The 20,306-nt window shown below is 36.1% G+C and overlaps 1 protein-coding gene across 1 annotated transcript; it reads right to left on the minus strand.

Moving 5' to 3' along the window:
• Window positions 1-461: 461 nt before the first annotated feature.
• Window positions 462-1,907, minus strand: LOC113316251 (aspartic proteinase CDR1-like). Its single transcript, XM_026564469.1, has one exon. It carries the CDS (start codon window positions 1,905-1,907, stop codon window positions 462-464), a length of 1,446 nt encoding a protein of 481 aa, XP_026420254.1.
• Between the last annotated feature and the right edge of the window lie 18,399 nt (window positions 1,908-20,306).

Below are 20,306 nucleotides of genomic sequence, written 5' to 3' on the forward strand. Positions count from 1 at the left end.
CTTTTTTCACCTGAACTTAAGGAAAATTTGGAATAAAGATGTCTTGTTTGTGTTGCCACATAAGAAATACATACAACAACCATTGGAGAAGCTCTAAGGAAAAACCTAAAACAGAGTAAAACGTGAGAATATAATAAAGGTCAGTTTTGTTTACCCATATCAGGAAAGTTAATAGTTTTGTTCAAGGGTTGTTATTAAGTTTAATTGTGATTGTATATTTAGTCACTGCCTAATTAATTGAGATTTTGTTTATGAGGTGGCACATAGAATTAGGTGGAAATTATGTTTTGATTTGATGCTTGGCCGACCTGCAAATATTTTACCGAAAAAACTAAAATGAATAAGTTCCATTACGAACAACTGAGTTCTAATCCACATAAATGAATAATAATTTATTGAACTTTTCTTGACAATATGATTTTAGTCTGGGGTAACTCTTAGCGATAAATGTCATAGTCTTTTCATGAACCTTGTTCGCAATACTCTGTAACAAATGAGAGTGAACGATCCATAACATCATACAAAATCCGTTTATTGGTTTGTTGCATTGCTCCTAAAATAAAATGGGGCATACCAAGTCCAGTACTATTCCCTCGAAAAAAAGCTAAACAAACAATTCCATCAGCGGTTACCATTAAGAAATTAGCTTTATAATCTGAAATAACATAATCTGCCTGTTGAAAATGAAGTGTTATAGAAGGATAATTAGCAGTATCAAATCTTCCCCGTATACGGAAACAAACATCAAAGTGGTGTACGGATCCAATATATTCAATTCCGAGTTTGTTAAAATGTGCCTTCACCAAATCTGCAATTTTGTCAAAATGATCTTTATACATCATGGACAATGGAGTACCAGAATCAATGATAGCACCTCCTTCTCCCTTAATATTAACCTTGAAAGTACCTCTTGGAAATCTTACTCTTTTGGTACCTACACTGATATCTTCTAAATTTAAATAATATAGTGGTGTCTGAAACCAAGGCACAACAATGGGTGTTTTATGTACTCGTTGACCTACACCTCCAATTATCGCGTCTGCACCGAACCTTAAATACGTACTCGGTCCCTCAATATTCCAGTCAAACGTTTGTAAGCAGTGGGAAAATTTACCTTGGCCGATAGCGCCTAACTGGTTCAGAAAAGACCATTGTCCTAATCCTAAACCAAGTATTCCCGCAATAAGATCTGGTTTTCCATGCAAATGATTATTGCCCATAACATTTTCAAAATTCTCTTGGCGAAAACCACAACCTATGTGTAGTTCAATACTCTGAATGCCACTAGTATCAGACCCTAGAGTGAATTTTTCTTCAGCAACAATACCAGATGTAATTGATCCAGACGCATATCTTGTTAAGTATGTGCATTGGCCATCATCATTGCATTTATCTCCTCTGCAAAAAGGATGTGTATTACAAGGTACAGGACGATATGTAGTTGATGACCTCCAAGGATAAAGTGGATTATTTTGATTGAAAGCTTTAGTGGCACCTTCACATTGAAGCCACGACTGATCACTACCTGAATCAATCATCAAATAGTAATTCATATACGATTGTCGTCTACCAGGAAACGTACCCAAACCAATCGCTGCAACATAAAACATTGTTGATTCATAAACTACAGGCAAACGTGCAACTTCAGGATCCATGGAGCGCGTTGCATTTTTCTGGAGTAACATTTGTGACTCGATGTAACGTACTTGAGCTTTGGATTGTTCTACGAACCTTTGAAGCCTTTCATCTCTTGTTAAATGGTTTCCTGGATATAAAGGCGATTCTTTGGAATCTCTGTGAATCATCTTTAAACTAAACCCTTTCTTAGCATTCACTGAGGCAACTGAAATTAACAGCAATAAAATATAAACTATTGTTGGAAGGAAGTCGAAAGAAGGTTTCCCCATTTTTTTTAGTTAAAATGAATTTTGATGGACATAATTATATGAGATTTGATCTCGAATTTATAGCAAATTAATGCATTCAGAAAACAAATTCTTATTATTTTTTATTCAGATTTTTGAAGTAATAGAGAATCTTCTATTATTAATAGATATCGAAGTAATAGAGAATCTTCTATTATTAAGTACATATTAGGGTTCATGCACCTACATATAATGCAAGTAGTGCCATCTGTTATTACACACAATTAAGGAACCAAGCTGGACTAACACATTATATAATTAATAAGATCTTTGAGTGATTAATGAGATTTTTTGATATCAAGATTTATAATTAAGAAAGTAAATCAGATGCTATGGGTGTTTCAGCGTTTGAACCAATTTTCACATACTATCTCTCATCCATATAGTGTTCCAAAGCATATAAAAACCTCCTCTCCATGTCTAACAAAATTTGTTCACATTAAAAACCCACAAAAATTCTTCTTATTCGGAAAATAAACTGCCAGATTGATACTTCTCCGTTTTGGATTGTTTATCGTCATATGACTGTGATGCTAGCAAGAATTGTTTATCATTCACCCCTGTTTTCATTATTGCATATCATCTTCTTTATCTATCTGACGGAAGAAAAAAATATAGTAGGAAAACTCGTGATGGGGCATTACATACCTCATAGTGACATAGTTACTATTTAAGACAAATGAACCATAGAAAAATAATGGGGAAAAATATGGCTTGCCCAATTTTGAATTTTTTTTTATTAGGAGCACATTATTAAGATATCTTATATTAGAAACCCAAAATTAGTTTTAAAAGTACTAGTTTTACTATACTGATCTTTTACAATACAAAATTATACTATTTTTATTTTAGTAATCCAATTTTGATGAAAAAAGTCAAAAAACCAATAATTTAGGATAATCCCAAAAATCAAGTTGCAGCCCATTTTTAGATTTCGGATTAATGAGTCACAACTTTGAAAAGTCAAAACAAAACGGTTGCAGATCCTCTGTGACTAAAATTATCTGTTCCTCTATCCCATCCTATCACAGACCGCCACGTGTCCTTAGCAACTGTCAAAAGGTAGACTATGAAAAAGATAACGGAGGTAGATACTGTGACAGTTGCTAAGGACATGTGGCGGTCTGTGATAGGATGGGACAGAGAAAACAGATAATTTTAGTCGCAGAGGATCTGCACCCAAAATTATTTAGCTCAGTGAAACAAATAAAAGGAAATTATCTGTTCTCCTTCTTTCCCCTCTTGACAAAGTACATCCGACTAGTGTTTCAAGATCGAATAACACAATCTCATGTCTTAAATTGGTTGTAACTGAAATCGATAAATCCCCACTTCTGAATTTGTTATGATCATCCATAAACCATCGGGAAAATAAAAACATAATTTTTCAGAATTGTTATGATTTATTATGTAACCCAAATCAAGTTTGAAAAGGATTTAATAGATATCTCTCAAGTCAATTAACAAACAAAATAAATTCACATTTTAATCTTTGTGATTAACATCTTTGATTTTTCTCATTATTGATTCTCTTCCATGACCATTAGCATTCATCAAGTTACCGATCGAAAATTTGTAGTTGGTTGAGAAAGATGAATCAAACATCTAAGGACTTGACTGGAGATCACCGGGTTATTCTTTAACTCATTTGAATATCATCATTATGCATCTAAATCTTCATCCCCTTTACGAACACAATACTATCAAAAAACCCAATTTCATAAACACAAGAGATGAAGAAGCAATCTGGAATTCTGGGTCGTATGTGTTTTAATATGTACTCCCTTTTTTTTCCCTGTATAATTTAGTTTATAACAGTGTAACGGCGTTAAGCGATACAAGGAAGAAATAAATAAAACGGGACACATGGCGATACGTGATAGGATGGACAGAGGAACAGACAATTTTAGAAGATCAAATTAGTTTTAATCTCTAAATTAACGTCTTATTCTGGTTGATTAGTTATGCCCTGTTATGGAATCTCTCTATTTCCGGCCAAATATTTGACCTTATATCACGTTTTTTATTGTTTTGTTTTTCTTTTAGTTTCAAAATGTTCAATGGATAAGTGATGATGTATTATCTTTTGAAATGGAATTTTGATGATGTATTATCTTTTAAAATTGAATTTTTCACATATTATTATTGTGATAGATGTAGTTATCACGTTTCATTGATGTGAAAACCATTGTTTTCTTTATCATTATTGTGAAGAAGAAAAATTTACTCCATGAAATTCGCAGTTATTTCCCCTTCTTTAAAACGCTAAGTCATATGAGCTCCCACATCGCACGGTGAGTGTGACACCCCATTCAAATTAAATAAAAACTTTCGCATAAAACAATTCTGGAGAGGACAAGTGGCGGAACACTATTGGTTTAAACATTAAAAGCTGGATTACACTCTGCTTACACCCTGTATTTAACAGACCGTTAGTAACACCGTTAGCAAAAATGTGGGTATATAATACTTCTGTTTATTTTTGTGGCCATAAAGTTCATTACATTTCGTTTACACCGATTTTATGTGGAATAATACCTACGTCAAAAACTAACCTAAAGCTAACAGAGACACCACTATATTGAAGTGATTTTTATTCTGTTCTTCTTCTTCTTCTGTTCTTTCTTTTCTTCATGTCTTTCTCCCTGTTGAACTCAAATCCAATGAATAGTTTTTATTTTTGTTTTTGTGAGTGATTCATGTAAATCTTGAGATCCAGATAAATCGAAGAAGAAGGTGATCAATCTGGAAGCTAATTGAGCTCCGAAAAAAGAAGAAATCACAAGAAATGGAAATTAAGGTTTCTGCTAGAATTGAATAAGTTGTATATTTGGAAGAGGGGTTCGATTTAGAATATGCGAATGGGGATTAGAGATGGGAATTGTGTATTGAGAGTAAGGGAGGAGATTTAGCTCCTTATTCTCTACTCACACGGAAGAATCAGTGAATTAGGTTTTATGAGAACCAATGATAGTGAAGGAATTGAGTTTCCAAGATAAAAGTTACTGATAATTAAATCTGGGTCTGTTTTCGTTTCGATGTTGTGCTGTAGTTGGCCATTTCTGGGTTCGATTCAAATCAGTGGAAGAAGCATGAGTTCGATTCAAGTTGACACACATTAAATCACCACCAAGCTTGCGAAGATTCAAGGTTTGTATTTTTTATTTTACTACTTTTTAGGGTTTTTTCCTTTAACAAAAACCACCACCACTAGAATATAGGATCAATGTCAAGTGGTTTCAAATGAAAATATAAATTAGGTTCAGAGTTAAATGTCGAATATAAACTATCATTCTGACCAAATTCCGTTGACTAGACTAATCCATAAATAAGTGCCAATTTCAATTTCATAATGTTTTGGGTGTGTTCTGTTCTTCATAGGGTACCAAGCATTTTGTAGTGGTGGAAATCAGGCATTAAGAGATAAAGATGGATATGCTGATTTCCACAATTTTGACCACCATAACGTTTTTGATATTCAAGTATAAATTGATAATCTTCCGAGACAACCTATTTTAGTTCTTAAGCCCCTTCTACGTTCATTTTTTTTAATGCTTTATTTTTATCTGTAGAAAAAAGCGACGTCTCTCCGAACCTGTACCAACAATAGTAAGCCTTGCCTAATGTGTATATGTATAATTAAGTACGTCTTGAAGTTTATCTTTGGATTTGACAGTATAACATAACTTATATATATCTCCTCCTCAACACCAGGTAGCAGGTTAACCAGTTGGTGGAGGATTTAACAATATTTGCTGACAGTTCCTTTTTTAGCACACAAGATTGAAGATCTGCTGTTGGAAATATAACCCTATTAATAATAGATAGCGAAGCTCAACGGAAGTACTATTGGAAGAGGATGAGGCGTTGGAGTACGTCCATGGTGAGAACTTCTCTCTCCCTAGATTCTATTGAAGTATTACTTAATGTTGGTTTGAAGATTTTGATCATGCATTGAGCATTTACTTTGTTTTTGTTGTGTTGCTAAATGCAAAATTAAGACTTCTCAAGCACCATTAGGGAAACTTACTAAGGAGGAAATAAATATGAAATAGGCTGAAAATAGAAGAAAAGGTTTGTTTGTGAAGATCAATCGTGATGCAGTTCTTGTTGGAAGAGAAGTTGATAATAAAGTTTATGATAGTCACGAAAATCTCCTCTTTTGTTATGGATGAACTATTTAGATGTATGTCTTCGTGCAGGTTAGTACTACTATAATTCATGAATAATACAGGTCATGGCCTATACTAAAAACGATGGTTTCATGGCAACAACATGAAACCAATTGTGGTGGTTAGGGAACTGGCGCTTTGAACCAATGTTTTTTTTCCTTAATTCTCCATCTTGACATTTTGATAGGTCATTGTCATATAGAAAGATCGAGGGTGACCAAGATGGGTAGCAGGTATACAGCAAAATCATGTATGGAATATAGCAATGTTATTTCTGGAAACGGGTACTTACGTTCAGTTTTTTTTTTTTTTTTTTTTTTTTTTTTTTTTTTTTTTTTTTTTTTTTTTGTAATGGTCTTCAGTTTTTGTTATCAAAATCTTAGGTTTCACAGAGACTGGGCGGGCGGATAGTAAATAATTTGGGAGTTCCATCTAATTATCTACTGTCGCATTTAGACTGGGTCACAGTTTTAATTTATGTGGTCATCACTGCTCAATGATGATTTTTGAATTTGTTTCAAATGTTCCTGTACATGGCCTTGCGATCATACAAAATCAAGTTGAAGATATACCATATGGTTGAACTATTTTAGTGTTCCTATTTTATAAGATAGGAGGCGATAGTAAATGTTGTTATCCAAACAAAATAGGATTAGACATTCTTCACAGCGAGTCAGCAAATCAAAAATGTATGGGGATGGGGTGAGATGAAGGAAAGTTGCACCAAATCAAAAATCTTAACCAACGGGACGAGACAAAGCCGAGCCACGCCAAATCAAAAATCCTAAGCAACGGGACGAGGCAAAGTCGGATCACACCAAATCAAAAATGCACTACGAGACGAAGCCACGTCACAACAAACCAAAAATATGTCTGATTGTTTACAAATTTTGAGTAATACTCATCTGTTTCTTCTCAAATCGAGGCGAGGCGAAGCCGAGCCACACCTAATCAAATCGAGACGGGACGAGGCCGAAGCCAAACTTTACAAAATCAAAAATATAGTTAAAAAGAAAAAGATGTCCGATGCGTAGCACGGGCACAAAATCTAGTCACAAGTTGATAATCGCTATTATCACCTACCCCAATACATACGCCATCGATTTTGAAAAATGCAATAATCCCCTGTAAAGACTGTAGTTATCATAAGATATGATGATTGCGATTATCACCTATCAATTGTGAAAAATACAGTTATCCCATGTGAAAACCGCAGTTATCACAAGATAGGATGGTTGTGATTATCACCTAGCCAAGAACGATATCAATAAATCCTAGAAAAAGAAGAAAGAAATATTTTGAGCTAAATGTGTATTGATCTACATAACTAAATCAGGTGTTCTGTAGCATCCCGGCAGACTAAAGTTTAGTCCACAAGAAAACAAAAAAGAAAATATATATATATATATAAACAAAACTAGTGACAAAACCCCTAGGTGAACAAACTAGTGATAAGAAAAAACCGGTCATATTATTTCTACCAAATAAAAACCGTTTCAAATAAAACTGGGACAAAAACCCCAAGCCAAATAATAATGTGTAAATTTAGTTTTTGTTAATTTTAAAAAAGCCAAACATACCCTTCGACCTTTTCTTCTTCTTCTCTGATTTCTTCTTTCTTCCATCTCCTTCTCCCACCATCATCATCACCAGCAACAACAATGGAACTGCACGAGAAGAACAACGCTGATTCAAGAGGTGAAGAATTCGAGAGACGTTACCACCACCCTCCTCCGCCTCCTTCAATTCCTTAACCATCGACACCATTACCACCACCACCCCAACCTTAATTAAAACCCTAACCATAGTTTCATTTTCAAATTCAGAAGAAAACACAAGTGGATTTGGTGATGTTTTGATATTTCTGTAAGATTAGATGAATAAATTGTTGAAATTAGGGTTGCGATTGTAACTTCAATTGAAGAACAAGAAGAACAAGGATGGGTTGGTGACGAATTGATGATTGAGATCGATTTTCAAGGAAGAGATGACGGAGTGGTGATGTCAAATTTGATAACCTAATTTGTCTCATCGGCGATAGCGGTAAGAAATCACAAATTTCTTGCAATTTTTTGTTAAATTTTTTTGTTGAATTAGTCTTTTGGTTGTGAAATTGAAATGGAAATGCTAATTTCACAAAACTAGGATGAGTCTTTTGGTTGTTGTTTGATGGTGGTAGTGATTGGTTGAGATGATTCTGCGGTGGATTGAGTTGTCGATCGACAAGAAGAGATGTTGAACTGAAATGGGTTTTATGGTGTTGGGTTTTAATAGATTTGATTGTTTGTTTTGTTCCTAGGTTATGACTTAGATGGATTTGTTGATGGCAGTGGTGACTGTAAGATAAACTGAACTGCAGGTGATGGATTAGGATGCATATGGAACTGGGTAATAAGTCTGTTCATAATCATGGCAGCAGTGGCGGCGGAGGTGGCGGTGAGATAGCAAATATGAAATTGGTGGTAAGACATAAAGATCTTGCTCAAATTGTTGCTTGTATCAAATACTATCTTGAGAAAGCTGTTGTTGCTGGTGAGCCTGTCTCTAATCTGCTTGAAATTAGTCGTGCCCATCTAAATGAAAAGTTTGTAGTTTTGTTTTTGAATGAAAATTAAGTTTATTTGGGTTTAGGATTGATTGGGGTTTCACATTTTGACTGACCAGAAACTGTCTTTTGACAAATTTGAGTTCAAGCTAGATATCAAAACCTCCTTTGGATATTTAGTATCGATTGGATACCGGCGCGCTTGTGGAACAAGGTCCGAAGAGTCATTTTTCCACATTGGAGCAACTCTTGGCATGGGAGAAGAAGCTACACCAGGAAGTTAAGGTATGCAGAATTGTACTGCTTGTTTGTGACACAAAATTGAGAACCACTAGACTAGGATATTGAATATTGAATTCATTATAAATTGGAAATTTGACCTTTGATAATTCAGATTTTAATTTTCTTGTGAAGCCATTAGGTGTCTTGTTGAGTTTCAATGTAACGTGGAGCATTAGTCTTAGTCTTAATGATTGCTTATATGTGTTATATGTTGCTTGATTTTTAGGCTCTTGAAGGGGAAAATATTGAGCATGAGAAGAAGTTATCAACATTGCAATCTTTGGAATATAGGGGAATTGGAGAAGCTAAATTGGACAAGACAAAAAGCATCTGTAAAGAAGTTGCAGACAATGATTTTGGTAACATCACAGCTGTGTCCACTACTTCATATGTTATCGTTCAAGTTAGGGACACTGAGCTTATTCAACTAGTTGAATATGCCACGGGTAACTCAATTCTCCTTGTTCAATTTTTTCTTTAATCTACATGCTGCCAGTGTCAGGAAGTTGCTTGCATCTTAATTGTTTAGTGTTTGTAGCCTATCCAACCTTGAAATTAAATAAATCTCATGCTTAAGAATTTCATTTGTCACAATATGCATGACTTTCGCCTGATTATACTCTCCTAGGTGTCCTGATATCTTTGTTCTTGTTTGGTTATCAACTCTGTATATGTTGACCTACGTTCGTAGCTAGTAAAATGTGGTGTAATCAACAATGGATGTTTGATTTGTGTTGATAGTCACAAAACTCATATCAGAGACTTCGAACTTGTCTACAGCTTGTTCATTAACCATGTGCTAAGTAATAAGAAATTGCTTATTTATGTCATAAAAGTATGAAATACAGGTTCATGTACATGTGGAGGTCAATGAATCAATAACATGCAGGTTCATGTACATGTGCAGTTGAATTATGCCGAAACCAATTATGGTTTCATCTTATTTATGATGAAACCAATTATGGTTTCATCATATTTATGATGAAACCATAATTGGTTTCCATCTATCAATGAAAATGTATAATATCTCTTATAATTTTTCTTACAGTTGAAATGGGAAGCAATTGCAGGTGGTGAATTGGATTGTGGAGCTGAGTAGAGTCAGCAAGGAGATGTTGCTGCCGCTGCTTTCAGATTGGCAGTGTGCAAGTGTAGTTGCTGGTATTGTTGATATGGTTATTGCAGTGATGGGTTTGATATGGTTATTTCAGTGACAGGGTCTTGTGACGAGTTTCATTTGATGCTGCTAGTAAGCTCCGGTTGCAGTTGAAGTTAATATTATAGAGAAGGTGGTACTGGTGTTGGCTTTGAGTTGGTTCTCTATGAAGAATGGTTTGAGCTGATGCTTGAGAATGGTTTTTAAGTACAGTTGCAGGTTGAGAGTGTAGAGAAGAACTGAGATGCCTATGTTGGTGGTGATTATGAACTGCAGCTGGTGATAATCAGAATCCATGGAGGAACTGGTGTTGCGCTGGTTGAATTAATATGGATATTGCAGGTCCAGTTGAAGATCAAACTGAGCCTGAGATGGAGCATTTTTGGTGTTCAGGTATAAGCTTGAACTGAAATGGAAGGCAGTAATGCAGTGGGTATGGAATTTGAAGTGAATTTGTAGTTGCAGGTGCAATGAAGTGCTGCAATACAATGAGGAATTGCCTGTAAACCTAGATGGAAAGATATACTAGGTGAAGCTGAGTAATGGGTCTAGAGACATAACTGGTGGTATTGCTGTTGAAGCGCAGAAACCAATTATGGTTTCATCTTATTTATGATGAAACCAAAATCGGTTTCATCGTATTTCAACAATGTATTTCTATCCATGAAGATGTATAATACCTCTTAAAAAATTTCTTGCCAGTGATTTCTCACGAAACCAAGATGAAACCAAAATCGGTTTCATCGTATTTATGATGAAACCAAAATTGGTTTCATCGTATTTTTGGGAGGTGGTGGTAGTGGGCAGTCGTGGTGCTGGTTTTGGTCGGCGGTGGTCGACAGTGGTGGTGCTGGATGGTAGGGTGGCTGGTATTGGTGGTGGTGGTGGTCGGAGGTGGTGGCGGTGGTGGTCGACAATGGTGGTGCTGGATGGTAGGGTGGCTGGCAGTGGTGGTGCAATTGCGCAGTATCGGTGGCGGCGGCGGGAGCGGTGGTGGTCGGTGGGAGGATGTAGTCGGTGGCGGTGGTGGTGGTGGTGGCGGGGGGGGGGTGGTGGTGGTGGGGGCGGTGGGCGGTGGTGTGTGGTGGGGTGGTGGTCAGTGGTGGCGAGGGGGCGGCGGTGGGGTCGGTGGTCGGTGGTGCGTGGCGGCGGCGGAGCGGCGGTGGTCGTCGGCGGCGGGGTGGTTATCAGTGGCGGCGCGGTGGTCGGTGGGTGGCGGCGGTGGCGAAAGGTGGCGTTGGCGGTGGTCGTCGGTGGTGGCGGTGGCGGCGGTGGTCGGAAGTGGTGGCGGTGGTTATCGGTGGTGACGGTACTTATTGGTGGTTGTTTATTTCTTGTTGGGGGTGACAATATAATAAGAATTAAAGTGTGGTTGATTTTTGTTTTTGTTGGGGTGATTTAAATTAGAAGGGTAATATAGACAGTTTATATTAAATGGGGTTTTTGTGAACAATTTGTTTTGTTGGAGTTTTTGTATATGGATAGTGACACCTTTGGGGTTATAACTCGGGGACCGTAAACAAAACCCTCGCATTCCTATTCATGGCTGGATTAGTTCCCAAATCCAATTCTGTGCCATTAGTATTTGTATCTAAATATTTAGTTTCTCTCGAGCCAATAGCATCGGTACACATCACGTAACCTATTCAAACTACGTACCGTATTCAAACTCAAGCATGTTCCTGCATAACTTGGGTTAAGCAAAGATCACCAGGTTTAATGTTAATTGCTAATTCTTGTTCGTTTCTTCATTGTTGCTTTTCTATGTTTGATTTTGATTGACAGAAAATAATAAGGGGAGAATCCCCTAGCTTAACTAGCCGGATTGGAAGTAATGGAAACAAGGTAACAACCTATAAAGCCGTGATTTCTCACGGGAAGAAGAGAATCTCAAGATAATATTCTCATAACCGAATGGAAATTTTGGTAACAAATAAGTGGACCGGTTAAATTGGCGGACATAGTTTTCAATAAATTTGTTGACAAAATAAAAGTCAAAACAATATTTACCGCACATGATTTTCTTTGTAATTCTTTTTATTCATAATACGGATTGGATAAAAGTTAATTTAGTCCTCTTAAAAATACCAAAGAAAAAGTTTGATCAAAATCTACTAATTTTAACCGTAGATATTATATTTTGGGCTACGTATGTTTACAATCTTAATGATGGGTTTTCCAAAGAGAGAAATCAAATTTGGGTTTCCTCATAAATTTCCACGAATAATAATACAAATCAATTAATTCATCAATAGCAAATCGAAATGATCCATATATGAAATTAGTATCCTAGAAAAAGTCATGTATACAAGCCCATAAAGCCAAAGAAAAAAAAATACAAAATTGATGATTACATTTGGGTAAAAGGATTTTTTTTTTCTGTTGTAATCAAACAAAAGGAATTAATTATCTAGCTAGATCATATGCTTTAAATATGTACAGAAAATTTAGGGGTTTATGTAATGTGTACTAATCACGTGCAGTTAGAGTCCATAGTCCATGATGTAGAGGACTCACAGAGCCCTCCACGTGTCCATAGTCCATGATGTAGAGGACTCACAGAGCCCTACACGTGGAGGGGGCATAGTGAAGATAATAGTCTCATATTGCTTAACCCTTTAGTTTAGATCCTAAACATAAGCAAAAAAAAAGGGTAGGGAACTGGGAACTGGGATACTCCAACCAAGGTTAGGTTATCACACACAAACAAAACAAAAAAAAAGGTTGAAAAGTGTTCCTTAACATTTTATTCCAAGTTGGAATAAGGATAGGAAATCCATCCTTGGTTTTCGAAGGCTAAAAGTTAGGTTTTTGGTATTCTCCACTCAGCGGTTTAAATTGTTTTAAGACTATTCTACCATTTGCTCTTACTAGTTTACCTTGATATCTGATATACACAAGCAAGTTGAATTAAAAATGATCAATATCAAGGTTACTGCTGGATTGAATGCCAAAGAGAGACAGTTGAGTTAATCCAAATATGGATAGGATTTTAGACAAACAACACTAAAACTGATCAATGTGGAGAGCCTTGTATCCCTTAACTCAGGTACTTACCTTGATTTACCGGATATAAAAGACCCCATGAGGTATCTCTATGCACTTAACTTATGCCTCATAGTATTACTTATAGCCTAACCGAATATATATATGTAAGCTTAAACATGTAGCTTTCGTTATTTCATTACCTAAAAGTGCATACACTAATTAAAGCAGTTTTTCTTAGTTTCTAAAATTATACATTCTCCAATACAGCAAAATATGTAGATCAAGAACAAACTTCTTAAATGATATGTTTTCTTTTTTCATGCCTCCGATGTTACAAATTTTTAATAGAAATTAGGTTAGTTACAATTTTTAAATTGTGAAGGGTTGTCTCTACTAGTGAAACCCTTTCAATTTGAGTTGGAAACTTAACCAAAGAGATGTAACTTTTCATGAAGGGACTCTTATAAGAGACGTGACTCCCCATGAAGAGACACTATGTCCTTTCTTAAGAGACACCAATCAAGTATATAAACCCCACTCATGTTTCATTCTTAACACAAGAACAACACACACCAAAATCTGATTTCACTTGCATCCATTGTTGTCATAGTGTTGACAGATAAACACTAAATTTGGTTCGTTGTTTTCTTGAGTTTGGAGTGCTGCTACTCGAGGAAGAAAGATCGTTGTACCTTAGGAGACATTCCACAAGTAAGACCCATTAGCACGAGAGTGGGGCGAATTTCGTCTTAAGGACATAGTATCTAATACTCGACTCGGTTTATACATATATTCTTAGTCTTCTAATCTCTTTTATTATTCTTTGGTTTTTCGCATCTCGGATCAACGTCATTTGCATAAAAAGGAGAAGATTTCCAAAATCCGATAACAAACATGATCTGTTTAGTTTTTCTCTACTTGGTAGTTTCAGGCTTGGTGTTATTGAAAGATTTCAAAATTTTTTTGATATCTAAAGAAATAGGTTGCAATACTAGCAACTATTTGAAGTTTATTGATGCCATTTGCATGTGTGTTCTTTAACTTCAGTCTGTCCAATTATGGCTTTGCAAAACCAAATAAGGGGCGTTTAATCCTTAATACAAATTGAAAGTGTCATGTTAATAGGATGGAAATATTGGATTTGAGGAGGGATAAAAAGCAGAAAATTTTAGTCAATACATGGTCAAAGTCAATCAAGGTGATAAAGAGGAATTATTTTTTAAATGCCAACCCTACCCTGTATAAAGAAAATGATAACATGCGGCTGGATAAAGCACCATTGAAGCTTAAGATTCTAAATTCAATATGAAATCCCTACAAATCAAAACCAATATGCTATCGATATGATAAGAAAGCATAATATTGTTTTAATCTTCGAAGAGAGGGGACACAAAGCTTAGCACATTTGAAGTAAGCACTAGGTTTAGGCACTTGGAAAAAGTCAAGGAGAGAGAAAGTGCGGAAAAGGGCGATTTTTCAGGCGACGTTGACTACAATCAAGGGTTATTCTCTCGGTGATTCCTTTGGATTTTTTCGTTGTTCTTGATTGTTTCTTTTGGATTTGCTTAATGATCGGTGTATGTTGATTCTGCTTTCTTTCTTCTAGTTTTATTTCCTTTTTTTTCTGGTTATAGTATGGATTCAAGTTTTGGTGTAGGGTTAGGGTTTGATAATCAATCTGGGTCTAGATTGAACTTTTCTGACTCTTCAATGGGGGATGGAGCCAGTGGTAGTGGTAAACCTATTGCAAGAAGTTGGGTTTCTATGCTCATGAATCATCAAGTGGGTTCTTCTGCTCCTGAATCGATGGTTCGTCGTGATTCTTGTGTGGTGAATGGTGAAAGGGTCATGATGACAGATCCTGAGGAGTATGTTTCAGATGTGAAAAGTTATGAGGATCTAGTTATTGTTTGTTTTGTGGGAAATATATTACCTTATATGCTGGTTAATAAAAATGTGAAACGGATTTGGAAATCAAAAGGTGAGTTTCGTATGACTATCCATGGTAATTCTGTTTTTGTATTTGAGTTTGATTATCTTGAGGATAGAGTTGCAGCCCTAGAACATGGGGTTTTTCATAGCTGGTTAGCTGTTTATGGTAAGAGATTGGACTCCTCTCTTGGAAAGGGAGATGGAAGAACTGAAGATTATCCCCATCTAGATGAATTTTTACAACGTGCCTATTCATATGTGGAAAGCTAAGGGTTTAAGTTTAATTCCTAGCTTTATTGGTACTCTAATCATGTCTGATAAGAATACTCTATCTAGACAGAGAATGAATTATGCAAGAGTTTGTGTTGAGATAGATGTTAATTGTGCTTATCCTTCTGAAGTGCCTCTCATAGTGGGTGGAATGCGTATTACTATCCCTGCGGAATACCCATGGAAGCCTCCAAGATGTGCTCATTGTGGTATTTTTGGTCATACTTTTGAGAAATGCAGTGTGAAGCCTAAAGTTGTGGTTTTGCCTGAACCAGTGAACAACAGAGTGAGGTTAGTAAACAAGTTTGGAGGAAGAAATCTACTAAAATAAATAAGGATTCTATTGTAGAGGAGGTATCTGATATGGAGGTAGTGGAGGAAATGGTTATGGAAACAAATATTCCTCAAGTTGGCTTGGTTAGGGAGAAAGTTATGCATTTCTCTAAGGAGAATGTAAGCAATAATAGTGGTCATAAGAATTTAGTGGAACTTACTATTCAAATAACAAACAAATTTTTTATGATAAATCCTGAAGGGGCTGGAGATGGAGAGAACAGTGTTCTTCAAGATATTACTCCTGGTCATGCTTCTAATTCCAATGTTAGGGTTAATGAGAATCTAAATATTGTAGGGGGACTGGATGATGATTCAGGGGTAGGAGTTAGAGCTCACTTTATTCAGAAACTAGCTGAACTTGTGAATCCCAAGAGTTTGAAGGTTTCAAACCTTAAAAAGTCTGGGAAGGGTAGTAGGAAGGTGACTCCCCCCAATATTCAAGATGTTTAAAGTGGGTTGTTGGAACACCAGGGGGTTTAATGGCCCTCTAAAACAGAATGAGGATAGTAATTTTATTAGTAATAATAATTTATCTTTAGTAGGATTAGTAGAAACTCATGTTCAAGTCAATAACAGTATTAGAATAAAGACGAGGGTTTGCCCTACCTCGAAATTTTTCGACAATTGTTTTCATAGTCCTTTTGGAAGAATTTGGGTAGGATGGAACCTTGAAGTTATGCAGGTGTCTCTTATTCAACTTTCGGCTCAAGCTATTTTCTTGGATATTCTTTTGCCTCATAATAAATCTTCTGTTTTTACCTTTGTGTATGGTGACAATGATGGGATTGTTAGAAGATCTTTGTGGGAAGATTTGATCTCTTTTTATTGTTCTAATAAGAAGCCTTGGATGATTCTTGGTGACTTTAATGCTATTTTGGAACCTAAGGACAAAATTAGTAAGGATGAGGTGTCTGCTTCTCATTTTCTGATTTCTTAGATTGTACCCAAGAGGCTCAGATCATTGATTCGACTTATATTAGTTGCTTTTATACTTCAAGTAACTTACAATAGGGTGAAGCTAGGATGATAGGAAAGATTGATATAGTTTTGGTTAATTTAGAGTGGTTGATCAATTTCAGGACTCTGTGGCTGATTTTCTTCCTCCTGGTGTGTTTGATAATAGTCCAAGTGTTGTCACTTGTTTTGAAGGTAGAGCTCATGGTCCTCCGCCCTTCAGGTTTTGTAATTTTCTAGATGAGGATTTCTTGAAGGTTGTTGAATCTGTTGGGAAAGAACCAGTTAACAGTAATCCTATGATTGTTCTTGTTACTAAGCTAAAGAAAACCATGAAGAGAATAAGTGAGTGGAGACCAACAAAAATTTTCTAGGTTGTCTGAGCTAACTGTTGAGGCTAAGAAGGTTATGCTAAGTCTGTAATCTTCTCTTCAAGAAATACCTTTGTGTGTTGAAACTTCTAGACAGGAAAGAAAGTTGTTCAATCTTATGTTAAACTGTGTAGGTGTGATGAATCTTTGGCTCAACAAAAGTCTAAAGTTAAGTGGATGGAAGATGGTGACTCAAATGTGAAATTCTTTGATAATTCAATTAGCGAAAGAAGATCAAGAAATAATATTATAGTGCAACATGTTAGGTCTGGTGATAAATTGGAGGATGTAAGTCCATTGCTAAGGAATGTGCGGAGTTTCATGAAGACCTTTCAACTCTGATGAGATTGATATTGATTCTGATAATATATTTGAGTCCTTGAAGTTTGAGAATTTTCTTAAGCAAACTGATTGTAATCAGCTTATGAAGCTTGTCACTAGGGATGGAGTAGTATCGGCTCTTTTTTCTATTCATTCTAGCAAATCTTCTGGGCCTGAAAGCTTCTCCAGCTACTTCTTTAAGACATCTTGGTCAATTGTAGGGGATAATTTTGTTGCGGTTATCCTTAATTTTTTTTTTCAAAAAGGGAAATTACTGAAGAAGGTAAATAGTACTGTTGGAATTATAAGAAAAATCTAGATAATGAATTCTCTAGAGTCTAAATTTGTAATTATCTAATTTGTAATGTCTAAATTAAGTCCAAGTGAAGTTAGTGGAATAATCTAGAAATAGATACAGTATGGTAGTCTTGTAATGTGAACAATGGTAGTCGGTTGTTATAAGAAAAATCTAGGTAATGAACTCTCTAGAGTCTGTAAAGATAAGTCAAAGAAGGCTAGCTAACAGTGTCCTCTAGAAAAGTCTAGGTAAGAGTCCTAGTCGACAAATATAACCTATAAATAGGCAGTGAGTCCCATATGTAAAATTTGAGCAAGAAATCAATAAAAATAGTGAGTTTTGAGAGACAGTCTTATTCCATAGCTAGAGAGCTATGAGCTCTGTATGAGCAACACTAATCTAATGCTCATACATCTCCAAAACATCACCAAACTATCCATGAGAGTTTCATCAAATACCGAAAAAACAACATGGTATCAGAGCTTGTCTCGATCCATACGGTCGATTACAATTTCCGCTGCAAAGAGAACATGAAGAGAAGATAAACAAGAGATGGAGTCTGAGAAAATCAAAGAACAAGATGTCAACTTGGAGCCCCCAACAGTAGACATCTCACCCAAATACAGTTATAAGAGAAAGATGAAGAAGAAGAAAAGAGAAGGTTGCCGACAAAAAAAAAAGATTGCTACTGAAGAGAAAAGTTGAAAGAAAAAAAAAAACAAAAAAAACAACAAAGAAGAACAGTGCTCGTGAAGTGAAGTTACAGTAGTTTTGATGTTGAAAATGTTAGAATACGGGCATCCAACTCAAAACCAATTGGCAATGAGTGGAGAGGCCCTAAAGAGTTATAAGCCGCAGGATCTAGATTGCCCATACTATGTGGGACTAATAATCTCAACACGCCCCCTCACGTGTAGCCTCATTGGGTCTAACACGTGGACAATAAATCGGGTGACGCGGAGTAAAGGTGTGGTCTAGCGACTCGACACAAATAGCCTGCTCTGATACCATGTTAGAATACGGGCATCCAACTCAAAACCAATTGGCAATGAGTGGAGAGGCCCTAAAGGGTTATAAGCCGCAGGATCTAGATTGCCCATACTATGTGGGACTAATAATCTCAACAGAAAAAACGTCTCCATGAAGAAAAAGAAAACAAAAAAAAGAAAAAGAAGAAACAATGGTCACTTCCTAACAAGTGATCGGAGAAGAATTTGAGGGTAAGAGCATTACAATTGCTTCCTCAAACAAATAAAGAAAAAATATGGCAGGAGTGCCATGCTTGTCACGAGATAATAATCTCTACTCGTGATGAAAAGAAAAAAAAAATTGTAGGGTAAAGGGGAACCTCTGAACCATCTATATGGTCAAGTGTCGTAAAAAACCCGACGCAAAAAACCAGCCGAAGGGAGCATGTGAATCGATGACGATCAAGCATCAAGGCAAAGATGGTGGACATGTATCCACTGGAAAAAAGAAATACTAGCGAACTACTAAGCTAGTAAGAAGAAGAACCAGAGAAGAAGACCAATGGAGATATGGAGACGCATAACGGCGAAAACATTTGAAGAAGTTACTACAAGTGCGAGCAATGGAAGCTAGGAACTGTTGAAGCTGAGATTGGGTGAAGATAAAAAACACATCCATTACAAATTAGGGGGAGTGTTGGAATTATCTAATTTGTAATGTCTAAATTAAGTCCAAGTGAAGTTAGTGGAATAATCTAGAATTGGATACAGTATGGTAGTCTTGTAATGTGAACAATGGTAGTCGGTTGTTATAAGAAAAATCTAGATAATGAACTCTCTAGAGTCTGTAAAGATAAGTCAAAAAAGGCTAGCTAACAGTGTCCTCTAGAAAAGTCTAGATAAGAGTCCTAGTCGAAAAATATAGCCTATTAAATAGGCAGTGAGTCTCATATGTAAAATCTGAGCAAGAAATCAATAAAAATAGTGAGTTTTGAGAGACAGTCTTGTTCCATAGCTAGAGAGCTAGGAGCTCTGTATGAGCAACACTAATCTAATGCTCATACATCTCCAAAACATCATCAAACTATCCATGAGAGTTTCATCAAATACCAAAAAAACAAGAAACACTATTCGTATTTTGGTTTCCAAGTGTGATAACCCTGCCACTATAAATGATTTTAGGCCTATTGCTTGTTGCAATACTATTTATAAATGTATCAGTAAGATTCTATCTAATAGGCTTAAGGTTGTGATGAGAGGTCTCATTAGCTCAAATCAACCAGCTTTCATATCTGGTAGGTCTATTCAGAACAATATAATGCTAGCTCATGAATTAGTCAGGAATTACCATAAACCTAAAGGTGCTCCCAGGTGTGCTTTGAAGGTGGATTTGAATAAGGCTTATGATTCAGTTAGATGGGAAGTCGTGTTTAAAGTTATGTTTAAGTTTGGTTTTCCTGTTGTTTTTATCCATTGGGTGAAGCTTTGTATCTCTTCTGCTAAATTTTCTGTAACGGTCAATGGATCCCCTTATGGGTTTTTGGGTGCTAAGAGAAGTTTGAGACGAGGTTTTCCTTTATCACCTTATTTATTTGTTATTGTTATGGAGGTTTTTAGTGCTCTCTTACGGAACCAAGTTAGGCAGGGTACCTTTGAGTTTCATCCTAAATGCAAATCCACTAAGCTAACATATCTGTGTGTTTGCTGATGATGTTCTTATTTTTTTCAAAAGTTCTTCGAAGGATACTCTAGTTATTAGGGATATTCTTCATGATTTCAAACTTTGTT

The sequence above is a fragment of the Papaver somniferum genome, chromosome 10, assembly GCF_003573695.1.
Source record: "Papaver somniferum cultivar HN1 chromosome 10, ASM357369v1, whole genome shotgun sequence".
Classification (NCBI taxonomy): Eukaryota; Viridiplantae; Streptophyta; class Magnoliopsida; order Ranunculales; family Papaveraceae; genus Papaver; species Papaver somniferum.

Coding starts and splice junctions, on each gene's coding strand:
- LOC113316251 (XM_026564469.1), bottom strand. CDS start 1,907: ATGGGGAAACCTTCTTTCGACTTCCTTCCAACAATAGTTTATATTTTA.